The sequence below is a fragment of the Hemibagrus wyckioides genome, linkage group LG24 (assembly GCF_019097595.1).
Source record: "Hemibagrus wyckioides isolate EC202008001 linkage group LG24, SWU_Hwy_1.0, whole genome shotgun sequence".
In the NCBI taxonomy this organism is placed as follows: Eukaryota; Metazoa; Chordata; class Actinopteri; order Siluriformes; family Bagridae; genus Hemibagrus; species Hemibagrus wyckioides.
In genome coordinates, this window is record NC_080733.1 from 18373482 (window position 1) to 18384113 (window position 10632).

General features: G+C 35.9%; 1 protein-coding gene across 2 annotated transcripts; it reads right to left on the reverse strand.

The window, feature by feature from the left end:
• Positions 1-1473: 1473 nt before the first annotated feature.
• On the reverse strand, positions 1474-8426 carry rdm1 (RAD52 motif containing 1). Of its 2 annotated transcripts, XM_058377292.1 has the most exons (7): positions 8174-8426; positions 7578-7757; positions 5292-5417; positions 4918-5080; positions 3586-3684; positions 3432-3511; positions 1474-2123 (listed from the first exon to the last, which is right to left on the reverse strand). In XM_058377292.1, the coding sequence occupies exons 1-7, from the start codon at positions 8276-8278 to the stop codon at positions 2034-2036; spliced, it is 843 nt and encodes a 280-aa protein (XP_058233275.1). In that variant the 5' UTR covers positions 8279-8426; the 3' UTR covers positions 1474-2033. The 2 variants fall into 2 exon arrangements, with proteins under 2 accessions (XP_058233275.1, XP_058233276.1); XM_058377293.1 differs by lacking the exon at positions 3432-3511.
• Between the last annotated feature and the right edge of the window lie 2206 nt (positions 8427-10632).

Consider the following 10632-nt stretch of genomic DNA (forward strand, 5'->3'; position numbering starts at 1 on the left):
ATGCAGAGCCACTGGTAATGGAAAAATAGACATAGAGAAAAAGAGGTAAACCCCCAGAAGAGCTGCAGAATCAGGAGGAAGTGAAAATAATGAGCGAAAGGAGACACTCACACACACACACACACACACACACACACACACACTCACACACTCACACACTCACACACACACACACACACACTCACACACTCACACACTCACACACTCACACACACACACACACACACAGCTGCCTGGTACTCTTCCAGTATTTTTTTTTAATGCTGGCTGAGTACATATGAAAGTCATGCAGTCTCAGTGTTCTATCATCTAATTATACTTGACTCATTCCCTATAAAATACACCAAAGTTAATATTATCCATCATTAAAACACGTGCATACACACACACACACACACACACATTTTTTTTATGGCTCAGGACTTCACTTGAATGGTAGCGGCTTCAAATTAAAATCGTATCCTGAATCTAGAACAAGTCTAGCAAAAAAAAAAAAAGACAAGTCAAGTCAAGTGACTTCATTCAACCATAAATAGTTAATGTAGTGCAGATTGAAGTGAAACAAAACAAAAAAAAAACCCTCAGTGGGCAAGTAAATGTAACTTCTCTTTCTAGCATGTTTATACCACAGAGCTGTTGAATTCTGTACTCTGATTAATCAGGTGTTGAGAAATGTGACGCTGCAAAACAGGTTTATATTAACACGCTTGTTCTAATCAATCATTCTGTAGCTCTGTAGTAAATAGAGGCTGATGAGGGAAATATATATATATCAGGAGACAAGTTGTGCTAGAAAGTTTCATAACTAAATATAATTCCACAGCTGCAGCTGCTGTGGTATAAGAGGAATAAAACACTATGAGACATGCTACCATTAGGGAATATCACCCAATGCCCTGGATTATTACCTTCAGCATGCTGCAGATATTTTATTTCTTACTTAAGATTATAATTGACATTCACATTATAAATTATACTTCATGTACTTTGTAGGTACATGGTGGCTCAGTGGTCAAGGTGCTGAGTCAGTAAGAAGAAGGTCAGGGTTCAAGCCCCAGGACTGCCAAGCTATCAACGTTGGGCCCTTGAGCAAGGCCCTTAACCCTGCTTGCTCCAGGGGTGCCATACCCCTGCACTCTGACCCCAGCTTGATAATAAGCTGGAATATTTGAAAATTTTTGGGGCAGTGGTGATTCACGTGGTTAAGGCTCTGGGTTGTTGCTTGGTGGATCGGGGTTCAAGCCCCAGCTCCAAGTTCCACTGTTCTGCAACTGAGCAAGGCCCTTAACCCTCTCTGCTCCAGGGGGTGCTGTATCATAACTGCCCCTGCCCTCTGACCCCAACTTCCTCAGCTGGGATATGCGAAGAAGAGAAATCCACTGTGCTGTAATGTATGTGTGGTGATAATAAAGGCTTCATGCCCTCAGTTTTTCATTATAATAACAAAGACAGTAAATATGTTAAAACAGGAGATGAAGGAAAATAACATTTTAATGTGTTTACAAATAAATAATAATTTCTCATGAGCAAAAACATACAAACAAAGATTTAAAAAAAAAATTCAGTTAAAGAAATTGTATAGAACTCAAAACAGAACGGACTGTAAGAAAACCTGTGCCTTACGTCTGGGTCTCTATGGAATGATACATTTATTATTACAAACTGACCTCAAAACATACGTTTTCTGTTGGTGTTCTGAAAGGAATAGGTCAGAAATAAACTCTGCTTAAGAAAAGATTTATTGCTAAGAAGAAAAAAAACCCAATTGCTATAGTTATAAAAAAAAACAAAAAAACTTCGCCTTCAAAAACCCAGATTTATTTGTATTTAGAAAATAATTCTACACACATGTTGCACATCAAATTCTAAGACAATGAGACTGGCCTTAGATACTTTTTTTTACTCACAAAATGAAACCGTAAAATCTATAAAAAAAAATAAATAAAAAAAAACTGCAGTTGCTCAGTTTCTCTTTCCAATGTCCATGCTAGTAATCGGTCAGTGAAGTGTTTAACCTTAAACACAAGTGAAAGTTAATGAGAGAGGTCCATTGTGAAGTTCCATGGTAATTCTTCTTCCTCTCCTGCAGCAGCCTCAAAGTCACTCCATGAAATATCATTAACCTGCAGGAGAAAAAGAGAGAGAGACTTACAGCCAAAAAGCCCGTAAAACTTTTTTTTTTATACCTTCTGAGGAATTACAACTAATTAGCAAAGAGGAGTTAAAGCACCCTGAAAATGATTATTTATCTATAGCCGCATGCAAGTGTGTTGTTTTTCCTAGCAAATGAAATTTGCCAATTAAAAATGTTTAATTATTAAGAAATGTCACACTTTTTAATCATTTATAGTTCATTTATGACATCTAGTTCCGTCCTCATTTACATTACAGCAGTCTTATAATAATAAAGCCTTAATGAAGGCTTTGAGGAACCGAAAAAATTAATGAACTGTGTAATGCACCAAATCTTTACACTAGATTAGACACACACTAAGAAAAAGGGGGATATAAAGATCAAATATAAATTTAAATAGCTGCAGGATTTGCATTAGGCAGAAAGGACTGTAGATTGCCTTGAAATTATTTTTTTGTATTGAACTTTGGCTTAATGTTCACTACATGTACACCGATCAGCCATAACATTATGAGCAGTGAGAGGTGAAGTGAATAAGACTAATGACCTCCTCATCATGGCTCCTGATAGTGGGTGGGATATATTAGGCAGAAATTGAACATTTTGTCCTGAAAGTTGATGTTAGAAGCAGGAAAAATGGACAAGAGTAAGGATTTGAGCGAGTTTGACCAAGGCTAGACCACTGGATCAGAGCATCTCCAAAACTGCAGCTCTTGTGGGGTGTTCCCGGTCTGCAGTGGTCAGTATCTATCAAAAGTGGTCCAAGGAAGGAACAGTGGTGAACCGGAGACAGGGTCACGGACGGCCAAGACTCATTGATGCACGTGGGGAATGAAGGCTGGCCCATGTGATCCGATCCAACAAACGAGCTACTGTTGCTCAAACTGCTGAAGAAGTTAATGCTGGTTCGGATAAAAAGGTGTCAGAATACACAGTGCAGGACGGGTCAGGGCTGTTTTGGCAGCAAAAGGGGGACCAACACAATATTAGACAGGTGGTCATAATGTTATGCTTGGTCAGTGTAAATCTGAACCTTCTCAGCTGAGACTCTTTTTGTCTTTGGCTTTACCTTAAAAATCTCTATCTAATAGATATAGTATATTCACACCTGTGGAAGTCGTGGCTGGGGATTTATTCTCTAGGTCATAAGGCAAGATTTTATTCTAGACTTGACTAGATAAGCTGTGTTCTAGCCTTTCAGAATAAAAAAAAAAATCAAGTTCACTGAAATGTAATGTCTACTTTTCTTGGTTCATAGTTAAAATTTTCAACTAAAAACAACTAAAAAAAGATTTACATGGATGATTCCCTCCACATTCTCATCTGGCAGAAGTTCCTCTGGATCGATCCTGCATTCCACCGCTACTTTACCATTACCTGAGAGACGGAAATCATCACTAATAACAACACTGAAAACAAAATAATCAGTGATATAAATCAGCAACACTTACCAAGAATAATCAGTAACACTTTCTCAAATGCTGAAACTACTGCTTTATCTTTGGCCCATTTCATAAGCTTCCCTCTTATCCACAGCTTTTCCTCTGGACCTGAAAGTGAACAGACATTCAATATAACTAATTATTATTAATATATAATGATTGCATTATTATATTGTGCTCCAGAAGTGATATATGGATTACAGTGACCTACCTCCTTACAATAATACTTTGTTATTTAGGAATGTGTTGATAAATAATCATCATATAATCCTAGAAATATTACATTTCCTGGTTACATCTGGCTATATATATTTGTAGTCATATGAATCTCTGGTAAAGCTAGCACACAAAAATTGCACATTATAGAAGAAACATTTTTTGTGAATTGAGATCGATGCTCTTAAAAACCCATAACGTGACGTTATTACACCATTTCACCATTACACAATGAAATATGACGAAGGATTGCTACAAATAAGGAAAGAAATGATGGCATAGTGTAAATGAAAAATGCTGGCGACCAGGAAAAAAAAACCTAACTACATCATCCATTCATGCTGAGGAATCGTCGTTTTACACAACTGATTTTCCAACCCCTTTCTTATGCAAGCAGAACTTAGTCATTTCCTTTAATCTCATGTAGGTCTATTGTTAGAGGATCATCATCGTACAATATAATCTGACTCACACGCATTCACACACTGATATAGACCAAGATTTATGTCAGGATTAATTTTAATCTGATTTAATTTAAAAAATCTTAAAAGTCCACTGAGACCGCAGCAAAAAACTCACTTTATGGAGACTGAAATCCGATTGGTGGATTATATGCTAATACACAAATAAGCCAATTACATTCAAACCTTCAGTCTTGATCCTTGTTTTTAGTTGCTTTCTCAGTAAAATGGCTGCCAGATCAAAAAATCAAATCAAATGACTGTTTTTTTTTGCCAAAAAGTACAGTCATATAATGTGGAAGTAAATTATGTCCCTGACCTCCTAAAGGTGGTTTGAGCGATCAGATTTAATTCTGTTTTAAATGGCTGTGTTCACACTTCTATTTTATTTGCATAAATGTATATTAAGATCTAACTGTTGTGGCTTTGAGAAAAGTCCTTAACCTACACTTTTGGGGAAAAACATTTGCTAAATGAAAACGCTCAATGAATTATTATGTTTAAATAGTCCTAATACTCAAGGCATGAAAGAAGCGAGTATAATAAGGGTCTAAATCTATCCTGCGATCATTTTTAGCAGCATTTTTCTTTCTTTCTTTTTTTTTAAGTTAGGCATGACAATGAAAAATAGACACACCAAAACGTAGTAATATGTTTCCCTTACTTTTCTCCCGATCAACCACTTCCTCAGCAACACCAACCCCACGGCACGTGACTCCATGCTGAGGGAGAGTCAGCTCCACCATACAGCCGTATTTCAGCAGCTCTCCCTGGCTGCCTGGATCCAAGCTCCAACCGATATCTGCACACTTTGACATGTCCTTCACCTGGGCAGAAGGAAAAAACCCCACTGTAAACAAGTATAAGGCATTTCAGCAGTTGTTCCCAATATGCAGGAAGTGAACTGTGGAGCTGAGAACAGACCTAAGAACCACTGTTGTGTCTGAGACACAGCAGAATCATTTCACAGTGAGATTTTGGTTTAAAGAATTTCTGAAAAGACAATCATTTTTCCAATTTTTTAAGGCTGTTACTCACAGTGATGATGTGAGTAGACCAGCCATTGTAGCCCAGGTAATGATTAGCCAGGTCTTGGCACTTAGCATGGCTGAGGGACTGAGACGCAGAGAGGAACGCTGGGTTCTGCTTTGTGCTTAGTCTAACCTGGAAAGACAAAAACAACACAAAGTTTATACTTTATACAAGATACATCGAAAGGTACGAACACAGAACACACAATATTACAGTAGTTTACACAATCCATACTAATTTATATAACATAATACAATCCCTGCACATATCTGCACTTTATTCCAAAATAAAGTCATACTGTTGTCGAGGTACATTATGGTTTTCTATCTTTTCATCTTTTCCCCCTTTTTATTCCACCTGTTTATTTGTTTGTTTGCTTGTTTAATTGCCATACCAGCATCTGTGGCTATTTTCATGGCAAGATATATATATATACACAATTTCTATAAATAGAATTATCATAAAAGGAAGTGAAAAAATTAGTAATGAACATTATAGATGATGCTTCATGTTAATATTAGATAAAAAACTTAAAAAGTTTTTCTATGTGCATAAAGGTAAATTCTGGTTCAGGTAAATTCCATTTTTATGTCATAGAAAATCGTAATAAGCTTTTTCCTGCACAATGTACTGTGTATGCTTGTGTGACCAAAAAATGTGGAATTTACAATAAACATAGAGAAAATTATTTAAAAATTATTATTTTTATATATAATATATTTTTATATAATTATTTTTAAATATATATTAAGAATGTTATTAAAAATATTATTAGTATTATTATAAAAAAAAAGGTTTTAGGCTGATGGTATCCTAAGTCTGTGACCTACTGAACCAGTGTTAATGTATTCATTGATAGAGATTTCAAAAGCACTCTTGTACGTCGCTCTGGATAAGAGCGTCTGCCAAATGCCAGAAATGTAAATGTAAATGAATGCTTTATGTTAGTAAAGCAACATTTTACAGAATTCTAGAAAGAACTTAGTGAAAAAGTGAGATGTTATTTGTCATGTATTACAGTATCTTTATATGTATCTTTCATCTATCTATATATGTATCTTTCAGCTTCCTCATTTTGTAAGAATCCCTCATTTTTTAGAAATTTTTTAGAAATAGCCTTTATTTGTCACATATACATTACTTCACATATCCCAATCTTCACATATCCCAGCCTTGGAGGTTGGGGTCAGAGCGCAGGGTCAGCCATGATACAGCGCCCCTGGAGCAGAGAGGGTTAAGGGCCCAACAGTGGCAACTTAGCAGTGCTGGGGCTTGAACCACCTTAACCACTTGAGCCACCACTGCCCCTGGACTGTGGGAGGAAACCGGCATACCCGGAGTAGCCATGCAGGCACAGGGAGAACATGCAAACTCCACACAGAAAGCCTGTTCGACCCCGGGATTCGAACCCAGGACCTTCTTGCTGTGAGGCAACAGTGCTAACCACTAAGCCACCTAACGCCTATGCGTTTTCGCATATCTCAGCTTTTTTTTAGGAAGCTGGGGTCAGAGCGCAGGGTCAGCTCTGACCCCAGGTCAGACCCTATGACACGGTGCCCCTGGAGCAGGGAGGGTTAAGGACCTTGCTCAAGGACCCAACAGCAGTAGCTTGGCAGTACTGGGGCTCAAACTCCCAACCTTCCAATCAGTGACCCAGAGCCTTAACTGTGTGAGCCACCACTTCCCTGTGGTGTAATGCTCTTATGATTTTTACAGCAACAATGTATTTTATCACAGCAAGAAACATCATCCAATACACACATAAGTAATTGCAAGCCTTAACCTGCTTTACGTTTTAAAGATAAAAAGTGTACAAGGCTGTGAGAAATACATTTCATTTTCAGGAGCCTTGATTTAGGACAATCTGTTTATTAACAGGCTTCTTCCAACCAGATAGCTTAAGAAATGGATAGATAGATAAATAAATAAAAAAACATAGACCTTAAAGATCAACCGAAAGTAGAGTTATCCCTTTAAATGGACAGTTAGATGGATGAAGACATCTCTTATAAGGAACAAGTTTCATCATGTGAATTGACCAGTGCAGACAAGCCTGACATCTAATGGTCAAATATCGGTAATACCAGGACACATCATATGACACTCTGATACTCAAAAAAAAATAAATAAATAAATAAACCCATACAACATTTATATTTTTATTTTTCTACCTACATTGTAGTACTTTATGGTTTTCTATCTTTGAGAACCATTTCTATCTTGAAGGTACATTAGCTTTAAATGAGTTATGTTAAGAAAGTTGATTTGAAAATGAAGGAAGTGCTACGTTACTTTGAGAGGAACTTCCTGGAACAGACATTGTTTATCTGTGGCTCTTTGAGCCTTGGACGCCTGGGCAGCAGAGTAAAACTTGACCAGTGCATAAAATCCCGGGGCGGCCACTGGGGCATTGGGACACACCTTCAGCAGGTAGAGTGCCCCAAATGCAGAATACACACTCCACAGAGACTCCTGTGACAGGGAATTATGGGAAAACATGATTTAGAGGAACTGCACACTCTGTTGGAGATAATAAATAATATACCGTGTGGAGCACAGACTGTTTGTCTGATTTATAGAAATAATTATTTCATATCACGTGCAACGTACTTATAAAGTAGATACATAACTATTTATATACTTCTAATAATAGGTGCACATAATTAAAGAAAAGGGCAATAAATATAACCATAAACTATTTGTAAGTAGCCAATAAATGCGTATTGAAAGATTATTATTTAATGTGATATAATTCATACATACAGAATAGAAATGACCCAGTTTTGTGCATCTATGTATACAGATATATAAATAAAAATCTGTAATTATAAAAGGAAAGTTAGTAGCCTAAGAATATTTTATTTTTTGTTATTCAAGTCGCTACTTACATAAATAAACGCTTCGGAAAAGGATGGCTGTATTTCCCAAATAAAGATGGTTTTATTGTTTTCAGTAGGAACTCTGAACTCTATGATATCCGCCTCGAGATCCATAAAAGTATCGCAGTGTTTTTCTCTCACTTAAATTGCATCAAAACATCCTTATTTTTCCCTAAAGATTATAACTGTCTATAAAATATAAACAGCTGTAAGAAGGATTCAGAGCCACGTGCCTTCCGTGTTCAACTTCCGTAAACATGGCCGAAATTTCGCGCGCTGTTACGTCACAGCAACGTCACCACGCACAGTACGTCAAGACGTCAAGGCAGAAAAATAACATGAGGGGTTAGACTGCTAAAGTTTTTTCTCTTTTTTTCAAGCACATTTTAAACAGATCATTCCTGTCAAATATTGATTATAGAATAATGTAATACAAATACGTAGTTTTATGTTACGTAAGGACGTTATGCTTACTGACTATATATGTATATATATATATATATATATATATATAGTCAGTAAGCATAACGTCGGTAATAAAAAAAAAAAAATATATATATATATATATATATATATATATATATATATATATATATATATATATATATATATATATATTTGTATAATTGTTTATATATTGTTAAATTGTTTTGTAGGGATTATGTTACGAGATAAAGAGTTAAAGATTTTGTAACCAATGTCGCCACCTAGTGGTGGTAATCTGGTAATACCGTCAATAAATTTATTATCGTTATTATCGTTAGGTCAATAAATATATTCAGAAAAAATACGGCAGCGACATTATTTTTGTAAATTATACAAAATTATAGATTATAGCAGAAAACTAGAAAACAGAAACAGATAAAAACAAACACACTTAATGGGTGGATATGTTTTAAATCTGTGGTCTGTAAACTTTTATCATAGCAGCTCACACCTCTTGAAAAAATGAAAGTGGGAGTTTGTTATTATCCTCGACTCCATTTCTGACGGGCGAAAAGAGTTATTTACGATAACTAAGAAAGATTTATGTCTCTCTCTCTCTCTCTCTCTCTCTCTCTCTCTCTCTCTGAAAAAACATTTTATGCAAGAAGAATGGGTTTAATGTTTATGTACTGTGTGTGTATGTAAAAATGACAGAAGAAATGAACTAGTTCTCGAGTTAATCTGCTTCTGTGTTTTCTCTTGAACAGTTAGGAGGTATAATGTAGTGGAAGAAAGTGTTAGGAGTGTCACCTGAGCAAAATACCATCTTATATTCCAACTAATTTCTCTCCTAAAGTAAAATAAGACTGGTGAAATGGAATAAACTCAGTGACAGTGATTCGGCCAGTGGCTTTAACAAGTTATATAGTGGGGTTTGTTATACTTTAAAACTTTTGGACCAGTCTTCAAAACTTTGGCCTACACACATTAAAGCCATTCATGGAGCAAAGATAAGATCAGGATTTCCTAACTCTAAATACATCATAACGTGATAAACTAAACTTTTAATTTTAAGAAGGTTTATTTTGCACTGTTTTGTTTTTTAGCATGAGACCAGACCACAGAGGATATTTATTACTGTGTGTATTTATCTGACACCAGAACATACATTTATTTACTTACTTACTTATTTATTGACATACATGCGTACTTACTTATTACTTACTTACTTTATAATAGGCATATATTTATAGGCATAAGCTGAGACTGTTGTGTGTGAAAATCCCAGGAGATCAGCAGTTTCTGAAATACTCAGACTAGCTCATCTGCCAGCAAAAACCACGGCATGGTTAGGTCACAGAGGTCAGACTTTTTCTTCATTCTAATGTTTTATGTGAACATTGACCTGTATCTGCTGTATCTATGATTTTATACATTGTGCTGCTGCTACATGATTGGATGATTAAATAGCTGCATGAATGAGCAGCTGTATAGGTGTTCCTAATAAAATGGATGGTGAAAGTACATTTCTAACTTTATTGTTAAGGAAAGCAGCAGGATATCAAATCATCACATTCTTATAAGTTGGACCATTATTTTTTTTAAATGCCATCAATAGACCATAATATCTAAAAACCAACATGGGCGGTTACTAATAAATTCAGAAACGGAATAACTAACTAAACTAAACTACCCAATATGCATAGTCCAGTGGGTTAAAAGAGCAGCCCAGCATTTTGTACAGGGAAAATGAATGGTGGCCTGGCACTTTGCCACTCTTTAGTGTGAACACAGCTTCAGATCATGTCAGATATTTACTCAGCGGTCTATAGAATGGAAACGGCTCTATTGGTAAAACATACAAGTAAATGAAAAACATAAATCTTATTATTATGTATCAGTGAAAAAAATCTATTTAATAATAACAGGCCACTAGAGCAAATGCATTTGGATAAGCTGTTAAAGCTTCACAGCTCCAGGTTCCTCAGTTTGTTCCAGAGTTTAAGACACTATATAATTAATATATAATATATATGTAGTTA

What these genes read in the sequence shown, in the direction of transcription:
- rdm1 (XM_058377292.1), bottom strand. Translation starts at nt 8,278, where the DNA reads ATGGATCTCGAGGCGGATATCATAGAGTTCAGAGTTCCTACTGAAAAC. An exon ending in AGTGGTTGATCGGGAGAAAA is followed by an intron (nt 3,685 to 4,917) that starts GTAAGGGAAACA and finishes GTTCACTTTCAG; the next exon opens with GTCCAGAGGAAAAGCTGTGG. An exon ending in ATGTGGAGGGAATCATCCAT is followed by an intron (nt 2,124 to 3,431) that starts GTAAATCTTTTT and finishes TTTCTCCTGCAG; the next exon opens with GTTAATGATATTTCATGGAG.